Source organism: Bufo bufo, chromosome 9, assembly GCF_905171765.1.
Source record: "Bufo bufo chromosome 9, aBufBuf1.1, whole genome shotgun sequence".
In the NCBI taxonomy this organism is placed as follows: domain Eukaryota; kingdom Metazoa; phylum Chordata; class Amphibia; order Anura; family Bufonidae; genus Bufo; species Bufo bufo.
In genome coordinates this window covers 153,434,132-153,450,972 of record NC_053397.1, presented here as the reverse complement: position 1 = coordinate 153,450,972, position 16,841 = coordinate 153,434,132, and the positions used below count along the sequence as shown (strand labels likewise).

The 16,841-nt window shown below is 39.4% G+C and overlaps 1 protein-coding gene across 3 annotated transcripts in view; it reads left to right on the top strand.

Moving 5' to 3' along the window:
- The window catches only part of SREBF2 (sterol regulatory element binding transcription factor 2), a 94,002-nt gene extending 81,685 nt beyond the window's left edge, over positions 1-12,317 (top strand). Inside the window, exons 16-19 of one of the 3 annotated variants that reach the window (XM_040407345.1) lie at positions 214-379; positions 9,250-9,435; positions 10,769-10,871; positions 11,168-12,317. In XM_040407345.1, the coding sequence (XP_040263279.1) occupies positions 214-379; positions 9,250-9,435; positions 10,769-10,871; positions 11,168-11,388 (676 nt within the window). In that variant the 3' untranslated portion in view covers positions 11,389-12,317. Of the gene's footprint in view, positions 1-213; positions 380-9,249; positions 9,436-10,768; positions 10,881-11,167 lie in introns of all 3 variants that reach the window. The other 2 variants (XM_040407344.1, XM_040407346.1) reach the window with 2 other exon arrangements.
- Positions 12,318-16,841: the final 4,524 nt, after the last annotated feature.

Sequence of the window (16,841 nt, the reverse complement as noted above, 5' to 3'; positions counted from 1 at the left end):
CCACACGTTGACTTATATTTTAGTGCCAGATCCGGTTTTTTCCGTTTCGATGTAACACAACCGCATCCTAACAGAATGGATGCATCCGGATGTGTTAGCGTGAAATGGAACTCTTTTGGTCTGGTTTTGAGATCCTCTGCCGGATCTCAAAACTGGAAATCGGAATGCAAGTGTGAAACAGGCCTTATACAACTGTTCTTGTTTGTCATTTAGGAACCCCTTAGTGAAAGCTGTCATTCACATGTGCAGAGCCTTGCATATGTCCTTGTCTGGGAAAAGTGAAAGTTCACAAAATTCGTTCAATCAATGTGAGAAAGCCAGCGCCTTTTTGTGGAATGGTCTGAATATGAACAGCACCTGCAATAATGATCTCAACAAGGTGATTATCGGGTACAATGTGATGATGTGGACACTTTCCAGTTGTATAGTTTTATATGTATGAGGTTTCATGTTTCAGAAAAGCCTTTTTATCCCTAATATCTATTAACAGCTTGAAAGAAGATGAGGGATGTCTAATTGGTGTCACCGTGGTGCATTGTTGTTGCATTGCATGTCTCGCTGGTGTCTGTGCAATGTTTCTTCAGTGCAGTATGGAGGCTTCACAAGTATCATCTTTATCTTTTGCCATTCTTTTCTCTTGAAATTGGGTTACATCAAATAGTAAAGGTTCTTAAATATATAATCGATTTATATTGTTACATACATACACCACATGGCTGAAACTGTGAGGACACCCACACATCACATCCAGATGTGTTTTAGTAGGGTTGAGAGAATCGGGTTCGGATTGCTGTATCCGAACCTGATTCTTTTAAAAACTTAGTTAAGAATATCGGCTTCGTCCTGTTGTAAAATATATTGCCTCCGCGGAGGTCTTTCCGAACTCTCAGGATATATCCCGAGACTTATTTTGTCTCGCCTCCATCATGTGTCACTTTGTTTATTTGCATGAATTACTTTATCAAAATGCGAAGCTTAACTCTGCTTCATTAATAGGGCACAAAGCTCTGCTTTGTATTTTGATACAGTAATTTATGCGAATAGATGAAATGACACATGATGGAGACGAGACTAAGTAAGTTTTGCAATATTTGCTGAAACCTTCGAATGACCTCCGCAGAGTCAATACATTTCACATTAGGGCGGAGATTATTTTTTTTCACGTACCTGGCTTTGTACATAGCTGACAAGCAAAAACCATAAATAAATCAGACATCATCTTTGTTATCATAATGACAATCTCTAACAAAGCTAGAACCAGCCCTGTACCTCACATGGATCCCCATTGTTCAGTTAGATTCTTCCCAGGCTGGCAGCTCGGAGGGCGTCTCCTTTCTGTTGCAGCTCCCTCCCTGTAGCGGCCACAGCTTGTAATTGAACATACCTTGTTAACAGGATTTTCAACCATCTCAGTGAGGAGGACAAGAAATAAGATAAAGAGCAAACAGATACATTTTATTGTATAGCTCACTGGCTTTACTAAATTTTTAGTTACAAAAGTATTCAGATCCAGGTGCTGGTTTGTCTTGTGACACAGCCTCTTTAAAGGGGTTATCCGAGACTAAAAAATACCCCCCATATCCTCCCCCGTCACCGGATGTTTTCATCCGCACACGGGGAGAAGCAGCAGAGGCGGCGCGGGGAGCCAGGTAAGTATAGTCAATGTGAGGGACCCGGGCATATGGGGGGCATTTTTTTGTCTCGGATAAACCCTTTAACCAGCAATAGAATGGAAGGCAAGATGTCATTGTAAAGTATTAATGCATTGAATAAGATCTGTGCAGTTGTTTCTCCATGAAAGAAGAGCTATCAGACTCTCTTTGGATAGCTGCTCGCAGCTCTGCCAAGTAGAAAAAAGTTTCTTTTAATTACCCCATAAAAGGACACAATCTGTCCCAGCGATGTAGTAGGTCAGTGGACATGCAGGACTTCACTACTCATTTTAATACAGCTTGGAATCAAATGACAAAATGAGAATCTGAATAGAATCAAAATGTTGACATTTCCTTGTTATATAGGCCAGATATTAGTGGTGATCAACCTGCCATATATACATGTAGATGCGTGTTTACATATACTGTTATTATTTTTTAAATCCATAGTACATGTGATTATATGTCACTCAGAGCCGGCCTCTTAGGGTACTTTCACACTAGTGTTTTTCTTTTCCGCCGCTGAGTTCCGTTCTAGGGGCTCAAATCCGGAAAATAACTGATCAGCTTTATCCTAATGCATTCTGAATGGAGAGTAATCCATTCAGGATGCATCAGGATGTCTTCAGTTCAGTCTTTTTGACTGATCAGGCTTTTCAGAAAACCGTAGCATGTTGTATTTTTACCTCTGGCCAAAAATCCGGAACACTTTGACTGAACGCCGGATCCGGCCTTTTTCCCATTGACTTGCATTAATGCCGGATCCGGCGCCGTGTGTTCAGTCAAACCGGATCCGGCTTTTGCATGTTAAACCTGAAAAATTTGAAAAAAAAGTTAGTCCATAAATGGCGGATCCGTTTTTTCCAATGCATTTTTTCATTGTGATCAAAATCCTGATCAGGATTCAAACAACGCTAGTGTGAAAGTAGCCTAACATCACAAGAGGAAAGTAACATTTATCGAAATGATGCAGAGCAGGTGAATGAACCAAATTATGCAAGCTACACACATTTCTGTTGGATAAAGATTGATATTTTGTATTGTCATAAAATGGCCTAAATCAAGTTTTTATGTTCAAGCTGATGAGTTTTTAGTTTTTTTCATTTTCCATGTCACTTTTTTAATACATTACTGACTTTTTAACGCTGGCTACTGAGCCTCATAATAGGCAAACACTTTCTGTTCTGTACAGATCACTTTCCAGCAGTCAGCTCATTATCATCCTAGGCAGGATTTCAATGAAATGTAACATGTTTCCTGTATAGGATTGCACTAGTGACAAATAGTGATGGTCACAGCTTCCCGCCTCTCCCTCTCTGCACAGGTCATAGAGTAGCTTTGAAAACCATACAAGTCAATAAGTCCTTTCCAGACAATTGTTTCCTGTGGTTGATAAAAAAAAAGATAAAAGCTAGAACCTAAAGAGCAATCTCAGAAAAATTGTCCATGTGCACAAACCCATTGATTAGTGGGTCAGTTTTCACTGCAGGGGTTGTCTGCGGAAGGTACCAGCATGTGAAACTCGCTTATGTCCATGTGCAGTAAAACATATTTCTGAACTGCTGTTGAGGGCAAAGGAGCAGCTCAGGGAAGATGACTGACATAATCATATACAGGAAAAAAAATATTAAAATACAAACAGAAAATAAAGGAGAATGTTTCAATATCTTGTTTTACTGTTAAGTTTTTCACTCCCCGCCTTCCCGGAGTCCTAAGTTTTTTTTATTTTTCCGTTCACATAGCCTTATGAGGGCTTATTTTTTTGCAGGACAAGTTGTACTTTCTAATGGCACCATTTACTGTTGCATACACTTTAGTGGGAAGTGGGGGGAAAAAAATCCAAATGGGATGGAATTGGTGAAAAATGCAATTTTGACTGGTATTTTTTTATATTTTTAATTTTTTTGCACCATTCATGATGCTGTAAAATTTACCTGTTATCTTTATTCTCCAGGTCAGTACAATTACGATACCACACTTGTATAGTTTGAGAAAAAAAAAAAAAATGTTGTCACCATATAACCCCTATAACTTTTTTGTAGTTGTGTGTACTCGCTGTGTAAGGGCTCATTTTTTGCGGGGCGATCTGTACTTTTCACTGATACCATTTTGAAGTGTGTGTAACTTTTTGATCACTTTTTATAAAAAATGGTAAATTGGCTCTCTTTATTTTTTTTCCCGTTATGACATTTTCCATATAGCATTAATATATTGTTATTAGGGATGAGCAAATCGACTTTGGATGAAACATCCGAAGTCGATTCACATAAAACTTTATTTCAATACTGTATGGAGTGAGCGCTCCGTACAGTATTAGAATGTATTGGCTCCGATGAGCCAAAGTTATTACTTCACAAAGTTTTGCGAGACTTTGCATAATAACTTCAGAAATTGATTTATACTGTAAAAAAAACATTTCCCGAACTCGCGTTCGGTTCCAAGGTACCACTTGGAACCGAACCCGAGTTCGGGAAATGTTTTTTTACAGTATAAATCAGTTTCTGAAGCTATTAAGTTTTATGCAAATGGACTTCGGATGTTTCATCCGAAGTCGATTCGCTCATCCCTAATTGTTATATTTTCATTGTATGGACATTATTGGTAAAGTGTTTTTATTTTAAGGAAAGGGGGGTGATTTGAACTTTTATATATATTATTTTCTTATATATTTATTTTTTAAGTCACCCTGGCCCATTGTGTTCATTGATGGCTATATAGCCATCATTGAACACTCTCTATTCTCAATATAACAATACAGTTCTGCCACCTAGTGCCCTGTATTGGTATATTCCTCTAATAGCCGCCGAAGCCTGCTTGAGACTTCGAGCTATTAGTATAGTGTAACAGGTTCCCGATCTCAGCCGGGGAATGTTGTTACTGGAGCGGGTGTGCACGGCTTCCGCTTCCGGACTGCTCAGATGCCGGCATCTGAGGGGAGAAATGTATGTGATCGCATACATGTGCCTCGGGTCTCTGCTGTTTTATTGTTTTAAAAAGATATTTATTGGGTATTAAAGCAATGAATGTCGGCAACATACTGCCAATACACCCCACGCAGGGGGGATATACACAAAAGATAGTAACATGATATAACAAACAATAAAGAACAGTACTGATGATTCAATATCTAGTTAAATATACAGATCACTGAATAGTCATACAGAGTAGGTATATTCCTGTGTGACTTTGTATGATTTCAACACTTCTATCACAGCTAAACATAATAGTGCAAATCCAGCATAGTACGATATCCAGGGAGACCATATTTTTTCAAAAAACATATGTTCATGTGAGCCTCTTTCCAAACAACCCCTAAAACACTGATCCGTCTCTGCTGTTTTAAAAAGCGGAAACCCGGCGGCTATGTACGCTGGAGGTCGTGAAGGGATAATTTCGTAAAAACTAAATTCGCCTTTGGCCCTTTCGCTACGGCGCTGGAGCGATAGGCAAACATGGTGCCTGCTTGCACGTGCAGCTGGCGTCATGGCAGGCAGGTCTCTGCTGTTTCAAACGGCAGAGACCTGCGGCTACTTACTGCGACCAGCAATAAATGGTCAAAGGCATCTAAATGGTCGAAAAACTCGGAAGCGCTTGTTACTGGCATCCTCTATGGCCAGCGAGGATTCCGGTAATTTATTTAAATGCGCTCAGCCTTGCAGAAGAGGCTAAGGGCATTCATGCTGCGATTCCTTTTTTGGCCACCAGGTAGCAGGCCAACATAATAAATGAGCAATAGTCAATAAGAAATGTATTTAAAAAATCCATGATTGTTCAAAATTAAAAAATTTACCTGTACTATTTTTCCATTACAGCGAATGTTGTAATGGAAAAAAGGGTCAAAACAGCCAATTTTCCAATTTTTTCATTGCTTCTCTTACCCCAAAACTGTAATAACAGGTCTCACAGGCAGGCTGTCAGGATACAAGCTGACATGCAATGTATTACAATACAGGATGTATTGTAATACATTGCAGAGAGGATCAGACCCCAGAAGTTGAAGTCCCAGATTGGTACAAAAAAAGTTTTTCATAATAAAAAATAAAGTTTCAAGTTAAAAAATAAATTTAATTTCCCCAAATAAAACACATAAAATTGTAAAAACAAAACAAAAAAAAAAAACAGACATATTGGGTATTGCCGTGTCCGTAACGACTGGCTCTATAAAAATATCACATGATCCACCCCGTCACCTGAACGCCCTAGAAAAAATAAAATAAAAACTGTGGTAAAACAATATATTTTTTTGTCCCCTTAAATCACAAAAAGTGCAATACCAAGCGATCAAAAAGGCGTATGCCCCCCAAAATAGTACCAATGAAACGATCACCTCATCCCGCAAAAAATGAACCTCTACATAAAACAATCGGGCAAAAAATAAAAAACTATGGCTCAGAATATGGAGACACTAAAATATTATTTTTTTTTTTCAAAAATGCTTTTATTGTGTTAAAAGTGAAAAAAAGAAAAAAGTTGACATATTAGGTATCGCCGTGTCCGTAGCAACCAGGTCTATTAAAATATCACATGACCTAACCCCTCGGTTAAACACCGTAAAAAAAAAAAAATGGTGTGAAAAAAGCAATTTTTTTGTCACCTTGCATCACAAAAACTGTAATACCAAGCGATCAAAAAGTCATACGCACCCTAAAATAGTACCAATCAAACCGTCATCTCGCCCTACAAAAAATGAGACCCTACCTAAGACAATCGCCCAAAAAAAAAAAAAAACTATGGCTCTCAGAATATGGAGACACTAAAACATGATTTTTCTTTTGTTTTCAAAAATGCTTTTATTGTGTAAAACTTAAATAAAAAAAGTATACATAGTAGGTATTGCCACGACCATAACCACCTGCTGTATAAAAATATCACATAATATAACCCTTCAAGTGAACACCGTAATAAAATAAAAATAAAAACGGTGCCACCTTACATCACAAAAAGTGTAATACCAAACGATCAAAAAGTCATATGCACCCTAAAATAGTACCAAACCGTCATCTCATACCGAAAAAAATGTGCCCCTACATAAGACAGTTGCCCAAAAGATTAAAAAAAACTATGTCTTTCAGAATGTAGAGACACTAAAAAATAATTTAAAAAGAAAATGCTTTATTATGTAAAACTGAAACAAACAACCAAAAAACCGTTGTCATATTTGGTATTGTCGCGTCCATAACAACCTGCTCTATAAAAATAGCACATGATCTAACCTGTCAGATGAACACTGTAAAAAAAACAAAAAATTAAAACTGTGCCAAAACAGCTATTTTTTTGTTACCTTGCCTCACAAAAAGTGTAAAATAGAGCAACCAAAAATCATATGTACCCTAAAATAGTACCAACAAAAACTGCCACCTTATCCCGTAGTTTCCAAAATGGGGTCACTTTTTTTGGAGTTTCTACTCTAGGGTGCATCAGGGGCTCTTCAAATGTGACATGGCATCTTAAAATTATCCCAGTGAAATCTGCCTTCCAAAAACCACATGGCGCTCCTTTTCTTATACGCCCTGCTGTGTGCCCGCACAGCAGTTTACGATCACAAATGGGGTGTTTCTGTAAACTACAGAATCTGGGTAATAAATATTGAGTTTTGTTTGGCTGTTAACCCTTGCTTTGTTAGCCAAAAAAGGAAAATTCAGAAATTTCATCTACATTTTCCTTTAATTCTTGTGGAACACCTAAAGGGTTACCAAAGTTTGTAAAATCAGTTTTGAATACCTTGAGGGGTGTAGTTTCTAAAATGTGGTCATTTATGGGTGGTTTCTATTATGTAAGCCCCACAAAGTGACTTCAGACCTGAACTGGTCCTTTTATAAAATTTGAGAATTTTTAAGGTTTGCTTCTAAACTTCAAAGCCTTCTAACGTCCCAAAAAAAGAAAAGTCATTTACAAAATGATCCAAACATTAAGTAGACGTATGGGAAATGTAAAGTAATAACTATTTTAGAAGGTATCACTATCTGTTTTAAAAGCAGAGAAATAGCAATTTTGAAAATTGAAAATTTTTCCAAATTTTTGGTAAATGTGGTATTTTTTTATAAATAAAAATGAAATATATTGACTCAAATTTACCATTGTCATGAAGTGCAATATGTGATGAGAAAACAATCTCAGAATTGCTTGGATAAGTAAAAGCGTTTTAAAGTTCTCACCACGTAAAGTGACACATGTCAGATTTTTCAAAAATTGCCTGGTCATTAAGGTGAAAAATGGCAGGGTCCTGAAGGGGTTAATCCATGTGATGCACAGTAATACACTGGAATAGGTAAATAATCCAATGTATTATAATGGCGTAGGCAGGGAGCTAAATCTCCTTAAAGCAGGGTTTCTCAACTCTGGTCCTCAGGACCCACTTACCGGTCAGGATTTGAGAATATCCCACAGAATGAATACATGTGGTAAGTCCTGATGCATGGACACTAATTATATCTCCTGCTCAATACTAGGGCCCATTTCACACGAGCGAGTTTTCCGTGCGCGTGCAATTCGTGAAGTGAACGCACTGAATCCGGACCCACTAATTTCAATGGGGCTGTGTAGCAAGTGCGTTTTTCACTGATGGTTGCTAAGAGATGTTGTTTGTAAACATTCAGGTTTTTTTTTTTTTTTTATCACGCACGTGAAAAACGCATCAAAGCGCATTGCACCCGAGCGGAAAAAAACTGAACGCAATCGCAGACAAAACTGACTGAACTTGCTTGCAAAATGGTGCAAGTTTCACTGAACGCACCCTGAACGCATCCGGACCTAATCCGTTACAATCGTGTGAAAGAGGCCTAAGGAAATCCGGAAAGCATGTAAATGTTCCACCTCCTCCGTGCACCCGCACCACTCGTTCCACAGCTAAAAGGAAGCTGGGAAAAGGCAAGGATGGAGGCTGCAGAAGAAGTGACCTGTGACATGACTCAGGATAGCTTTATTAATGTTCTCCAAATGATTTGGGCCATTTTATATTATTGTTTACGGGTTAATTAGTCCCTCTATTCTGCATAAATGGCTATTATCGATTTCTTTTGTTTTCAAATATAATGGAAGGCAGGATCAGCTTTTGGTGGTCATGAACCCTTTCAGTACATCATGGATACCTTGCAGGGTTATTGCTGCTTCAATAGAGGTATCTTCCATTCCCCTTACATAGACATTAAAATTGTGGTTTTGTTTTAACTTTAAAAGGGTTGCTTCACCACATTCAATTTAATATAAGAGCTTCCGGCAATCAGAGTTCCAACTCCTGAGACCCCTGGCAAACATGCGATTTTTGCGGGAGAAGTTGCTGTTTATTGTTCATTCCCCCTACAGAGATGGTGGAGTATTACAATGTGACCAGTCAGTCAAATGGCTGCCATATACATGGTCAAGTCAGGCCAGAGTGAGTGCCACTTCTTGTTAGCAACTGTGACTGACTGTGGGGAGGGGTCCAAAGTGGAGGAGCCTCCTCCCTATTCCGTACTGAGGCAAATACATAGGTGTTTTGTCATCTTGATAACCTCTGTGTAAGCAAGAGAGAACAATTCTTTAAAAATGTATGTAATTAAATTCTTCAGATAGTAATAACAAAATCAATTTACTTTTTTGTCTCTATATACATATCCAGGTAGTGCAGCTGCTGATCTGTGACCTCCTGCTGTCCATGAGAACTTCATTATGGCAGAAACAAGCATGTTCCACCCAAGCATCCGGAGAAGCAATTCATGCTTCCACATCTGTGTTGACAGGCTTTCAGCGGGACCTCAGTAGTCTTCGCAGATTGGCCTTCACCTTTAAACCTGCACAATGCAAGGTAAGCATAGTTATAGGGAGTCATTTATCAATACACCTAAATAAATGTGCGTAATTTAGGCACAGATTGATGTGCAACAACTTCTCCCCGCTCACAACAGGTCTAAAATTTTGGGCGGGGAAGGGGACTTGCCGGCAGGCCTGTCTCATTTACCACTTTCTATACGGCCTCTTTCAGACGGGCGTTGCGGGAAAAGGTGCGGGTGAGTTGCGGGAACACACACGATTTTTCCGCGTAAGTGCAAAACATTGTAATGCGTTTTGCACTCTCGTGAGAAAAATCGTGCATGTTTGGTACCCAAAACCGAACTTCTTCACAGAAGTTCGGGCTTGGGATCGGTGTTCTGTAGATTGTATTATTTTCCCTTATAGCATGGTTATAAGGGAAAATAATAGCATTCTGAATACAGAATGCATAGTAAAATAGCGCTGGAGGGGTTAAAAAAATAATAATTTAACTCACCTTAGTCCACTTGATCGCGCTGCCGGCTTCTCGTCTGTCTCCTTCTTTGCTTAACAGGACCTGTGGTGAGCATTCATTCCAATACCTGTGCTGACGTCACCACAGGTCCTGTTCCTGCAATGAATGCTCACCACAGGTCCTGTTCAGCAAAGAAGGAGACAGATAAGAAGCCGGCAGCGCGATCAAGTTGACTAAGGTGAGTTAAAAAAAAATTAACCCCTCCAGCGCTATTTTACTATGCATTCTGTATTCAGAATGCTATTCTTTTCCCTTATAACCATGTTATAAGGGAAAATAATAATGATCGGGTGTCCATCCCGATCGTCTCCTAGCAACCGTGCGTGAAAATCGCACCGCATCAGCACTTGCTTGCGGATGCTTGCCATTTTCACGCAACCCCATTCACTTCTATGAGGCCTGAGTTGCGTGAAAAACGCAGAATATAGAGCATGCTGCGATTTTCACGCAACGCACAAGTGATGCGTGAAAATCACTGCTCATTTGAACAGCCCCATAGAAATTGATGGGTCGGTATTCAGTGCGGGTGTAATGCGTTCAACTCGCGCATCGCATCCGCGCGGAATACTCGCCCGTGTGAAAGGGGCCTACCTGTTTCAGGCATAGAAAAAGGTCTAAATGTAAGACAGCTAGGAAGCTGTCTTACATTTAGAACTGGCGGAGGATCCGCCAAAGTTATGAAGAGTCTGGCGCCTCTTCATAATTTCGGCGTAACCACCGCCAGCTTAGTGCTTTATTAAGCCCAGCATCAAAATGCCGGTCTTAATAAATGTGCCCATAGTGTTTATCCGAATGACAGAAAATCTTACATATTTGGAAGTTTCTAACTAAAATAATTGTGTTTAATTCCTAGTTGTTCTTGCATGAAGCCACAGTCCGTCTCATGGCTGGAGCAAGTCCCACTCGTACCCACCAGTTATTGCAGCACAGCCTTCAGAAGCGCCCCCCAAATTCAAGTAAGCCAGGTATTTAAAACACGGAGAACCCCTTTAAAGGAGTATGAGCAGGCAGTAGTCATTGTCATGGCTTTCTTAATTGGTATCTTATGGAAGTAGTATTCGAGTAGCACATCAATTTGCCATGTTTGAGTTTCACTTCTGGTGCATTTAAGAGTATAGAAATGTATTTGTCTTACTGTATTCTGTGAACTGGTGAGTAAGGGGAAACATTTTGCTCAAGTCTAATTTCCAGTCCATATTTTCTGTCATGCTTTGTAAGACACTAACCTGCATCGATTTCTTTGCTTCTCCAGGTGACCTGGAATCATTATTGGGACAGAGGGAGAGAGCTACAGCCATCCTCTTGGCATGCCGTCACCTCCCCTTGTCATTTTTGTCATCTCCTGGCCAGAGAGCAGTAATGTTGGCTGAAGCGGCACGGACTTTGGAGAAGGTGGGCGACAGGCGCTCATATCATGATTGCCAGCAGATGATGGTGAAGCTTAGTGGGGGCACTGCCATGGCAGCCTCGTGAGACCCACTGTTTTCTTTTGGTCTGGCTTAAACTACCGAACATCAGCCAGGAATAAATGCCAGCCATTCTGATGAGTGTAATCAAGCCGGTCAGTGTTTTTATAAACCAAATAGAAAAACTGAGAATAATCTTGGTGAAATATTCTACAGGAAGGTACTGTCATCAGAAAAGAAGCCTAAACAGATAGTCGCATCGTCAGATACATTACTTATTCAATTTGTTTTGTATCATGAGATATGCATTGCTTATAATCAGGGTTCTCAACTCCGGTCCTCGGGACCCACTTGCTTGTCAGGATTTGAGAACATTCCACAATGAATACCTGTGGTAAGTCCTGATGCACTAACACTAATTATATCACCTGCTCAATACTAAGGAAATCCTGAAAACATGACTGGTAGGTGGGTCCCGAGAACCGGAGTTGAGAGACCCTGGCTTATATCATCCCACATTAACAGAATATAAACTCAAGGATCTCTTTTAATTACCACCTAGCAGCCTTTTTTAAGGCAACCCTCAGTAACATTACAGTTGAACAGCCATAAATAGCTTGGTTCCGAATAATTGAAATTGTAATTTTATGAATTATAGGATTAGCGAGTCTATTTTGATCCGTTATCATCTGTTCAGGAAGTTTCTATTATGGATCAATGCACTGATCAAAGTAATTCTCCAGCTATAAAGCGTACTGACAGCTCATAAATGGTGCAGCCACATGGTCAGGTTTCTTGAGGGGATTTTGGAAACTAAAACCAGAAGTGAATATAAAAAAAAAACAGAAGTAGTGTCTGTCCTTTATACATCCTTTTATGATCCATTCCTGATTTTGGCTTTCAAAACTGCATCAGGAAACCTGACCGTGTAGCAGTACCTAAATACTGCATTAGAGCTAACTTATGATCAGATTGATAAGACTTCAGCTCTCAGGGAACTTGAGATAAGGGCTGCAGAGCAGCTCTCTGACAGATCTCATTGAGGAGAAAGAACAGTCTGCAGAGGCGGTGAAAGCTGTAGAAAACAAACCATTGAACATTTTTAATAAAGACCAATTGATAAAATGATGTTTACCCCAAGATAAGTGGAGTGCAATAATAAAAAATGTCCCCAAACTTATACATAAGCTTCAAAGGTATTTGAGAATGTTTATTTAGGATCTGGCTGTTTATCTAGCATAGGTCCATAAAAAGGGTCAGTTGTCTTCTCCTTCTTCTTCCTTGGTCTCCATCAGGTTAAGGCAGTTCTTGGCCTGACCAGTTTCTGGATGCTGTCTGCAGAAACCTCATAACAAAAACGTTTTATTCCTTTCATTACAAGCTGCAAAGCAAACTATTCTCCTCCTGCTCGGTCTCACTGTGCTCAGCTTAATTCTAAATCGTTTTCCCAAAAAACATCATAGTGAGGTGTCAAGAAACATGTCAGGATTTTACCCTTCCCCTGACTCAAGCAGCATGAAACTGATGATAGGTTCCCTCTAAAATTTGTGTCATCCTGCTGCTCAATGTGTAAGGCATTTCCAAATGTTTTCTCATTTTATGAAAGCTAAGTTTTTAAAAATTGTCATGTTTGTTAGGTATGCTGGTCAGCAAGATTACAATTTGCATTCACAAAAGCTAGAGGACCAACATGTGTATGCATTACTAAAGGGGTTTTCCAGGATTTTAATATTGATGACCTATCCTCATTTTAATGGGACGGTCATTCCTATACACTTGAATAGCAACATGCCGTCCCATAGAAATGAATGAGATGGCTTCTTGAAATTACACCTGCTCACCGCTGCAATGTCGACGATGAGCAGGTAAACAATGAAGGGAATGCAGTACTCTCTTCAAACAGCTGATCGGCGGGGGTCCTGGGTGTTGGACCATCTGCTTATCTGATATTGATGACCTTTCCTGAGGATAGGTCATCAATATTAAAATCCCGGAAAACCCCTTTAAGTACATGTGTACATATTGTAATTTTATTTTGTATAGGACTTTGCAAATTAGGATCATTTACATTGTTTTTATCCGCAAGAAGTAAAATGCTGTAAAATAAACTTGACTTTTCCTTAATTTTAAAGGGGCTTGTTTGTACAAATAGAAACGTAGGCTGATACTTGTATATAAGTATATTTTTTGTAATTTCTGCAATGGTTGTGTAGACACCTGGCAAAGCATGTGTATATTTGCATATTTATTTGTTAGCGTTTATGTTCACTGGTAGAAGTTGTAGGCCTTCCCATGTACCATTTGTAAGCATTCATATAGTTTTGATTGCCGGCATTAGAAGCATAATAACTATTTTCTAAAACGTGCATTTTACCAAACCTGTTTGCTTAGATTTGGACCAGCATTCATCATATCTGGCATATTAAAAGTATATAGGTTTTGACCAGACCTTACTGTATTCAGTCTACATAATTAGAAGTGCTCAGGACAGTTCAGATAACAGACCGCAGATTCTTGGCAGGATAAGAGTACTTCCTGTAAGACTGTGACTAGTATTGTGGATTATACAGTAAGTATGCACAGACCATTCATCTCTGAGGATATGCCTGTAAAATGAAAATACCAAATACTGGATTTGGAAAGAGCAGTATACACTCTTTCACAGTTCTCTATCCACGACTTCATTTCAAAGAACAAGAAAACCGTGCAGTGTGAAATGTGCTGAGACTTCTAGTACTTCTTCTAATTGCCATGTTTATCTATGCTTTGGACCATTGTAGACTGTAGATCTGTTACATGAAATGCACCACATTCACTATACGCACTGATACTTATAAGTGGCAAGGGGAAACAAAAATTTGGGCTAAAGCCTCAGGCACAGCTGCCTTCTCTTGGTGGCTTGTAAAGCATGCTTCTAGAGAAGAATACCTCCTTAAAGCAGTTTTTCCAGGAGTACAATGTTCACAACCTATCCTTAGAATTGGTTATCAATGTCTGATCAGTGGGGGTCCGACTCCCGGCACCCCTGCCAATCAGCTGTTTGAAGAGGATGCTCCGCTGCTGCCTTTTCTTTGGCCAAAGGCGTCACATTCAACTGTTATATGGCCCATGTCCCGCTCCCTCCCATTCAAGTGAATGGGCCTGGGCTTCAATACCACGCACAGCCACTATAAAATGTCTGGCCCTGTGCTTGGTAAGCTGTACGGAGGCCACAGCTCTCATTGGAGTGCCACAGTCTTTTCAAACAGCTAATTGGTGGTGATGCCGAGTGTCAGACCCTCACTGATCAGATACTGATTATCTATTCTGAGGATAGATAGTATTGTACCCTTGCAAACCCCCTTTAATGTGTCATCAAACATGCTTCATTTTAATCTGTTGGATTCAATATGAAAAACGTTGTATCCCTCCTTTTGGAATTGTGAAATATATGGAGGTTCAGCAGAGCTCCACATACTTACACAGGTGCTATATTAAACAGTTTTACAGATCCGTAATATGCAGTGCTCCGTGAAAGTGTGGGAACCCTTAAGAATGTTCTATGTTTCTGCACAAATTTGCCCTAAAACTACATTAGATTATTATAGAAGTCTTAAAACTGGATAAAGATAATCAAACAAATGAGTCAAAGGTTTAAGACTGCCATGTATTTATTAAGGAAAATGATCCAATATCACGTGTCTGTGAGTGGCAAAAGTATATGAACTTTTAGAATTAGCATATAATTTGAAAGTGAAATTAGGGTCAGGTGCTTTGAATCACTGGGGTTCTTATTGGGCTACCTGTTTTATTTAAAGAAAAGGGATCTATCAAAGTCTGATCTTCACAACACATTTGTGGAAGCGTATTATGGCAGGAACAGAGATTTCTGAGGACCTCAAAAGTAGAGTTGTGGATGCTCATCAGGCTGGAAAAGGTTACAAAACCATCTCTAAAGAGTTTGGACTCCACCACTCCACAGTCAGATTGTGAACTAATGAAGGAAATGCAAGTCCATTTGTACCCTCCCCAGGAGTGGTCAACTAACAAGACGACCCTAAGAGCAAGGTGTGTAATGGTCTGTGAGGTCACAAAGACACTCAATGTGTCCTCTAATCAACTAAAGGCCTTTGTCACATTAGGTTGTATTAATGTTCATGAGTCCGCCACCAGGGGGACACTGAACAACAATGGAGTGCATGGCAGAAAGCTGCTGCTCTCCAAAAAGAGCATAGCTGCCCATCTGCAGTTTGCTAAAGATCGCCTGGACAAGCCAGAAGGCTATTGAAACATTGTAAAGTGGACAGATGAGACTGAAATATACCTTTGTGGCTTAAATGAGAAGTGTTATGTTTGGAGAAAGGAAAACCCTACATTTCAGGATAAAGATCTCATCCCATGTTTTAAACGTGCTGGTGGTAGTATCATGGTTTGGGCAACTGGGTTAGTACAACTTGCCACCATTGAAGAAACCTGATGAATTCTGAATTTTACCAGAAATCCTAAAGGAAAACATCAGGACATCTGTCCGTGAGCTGAATCTCTAGAGAACATAGGTTATGCAGCAAGACAACAACCCTAAGCACACAAGTCGTTCTATCAAAGAATAGTTAAAAGAAGAATGTTCTGATCTGGATATCCAATAAAAATGTTGTGGAAGGACCTGAAGCAAACAGTTCATGGGAGGAAACCCACCAACATAAGAGAGTTGAAGCTGTTTTGTTTGGAGGAATCGGCTAAAATTCCTTCAAGTCAATGTGCAGGACTAATAAACAATTACCACAAATGATAAGTTGCAGTTGTTGCTGTGCAAGGGGTCACTCCAGATACTAAAAACAAGTTCACACACTTTTGCCATTCACAGAAGTGATATTGCCTAATATTTTTTTACTCATTTATTTGGTTATCTTTATCTACTTTTTGGACTTGTGTGAAACTGTAATGTAGTTTTTAGACCAAATTTATGCAGAAATATAGAGAAGGTTGAAGAGTTCCCAAACTTTTAAGCACCAGTGTATTACAGTTCCTGTAGTTGTGTGCGTGAGCCACAATAAAGGTCCCCATTTGTAGGGCACAGGCAACAGTCCTTATGAAGCATGCATGCTTGGTTTCTATTTTCTGTACCCTGCCAATCTTTTAGATTTTAAAAGATTTTTTTTATTTTGAAAGACGCCCTATTTACAGAGCATTTCCTCCCTATTTATCATGGAATATTATATAAATTATTCCTGATATTAATGCTGCTTTCTAAACTTTCCTCATCTGCTATCTTTTCAGGCGATTTTTATGACTTTTAACAGAAAGAAAGCTCCACCTGTGTAGCTGCTTTATATAAAAAGTTTTGGGCTTAAATAGAATTTCTCTGGTTTGATGTCCTAAATGCTTCAGTAGTGATTCAGACATAACTCAAAGCTGTCTGCATAAGGCCTCATGCACATGACCAAAACGTTTTGAGGTCTGCAAACTGTGGATCCGCAAAACACGGATACTGTCCATGTGTTTTCCACAATTTGCTGAACGGAACCAGGCACCCATAATAGA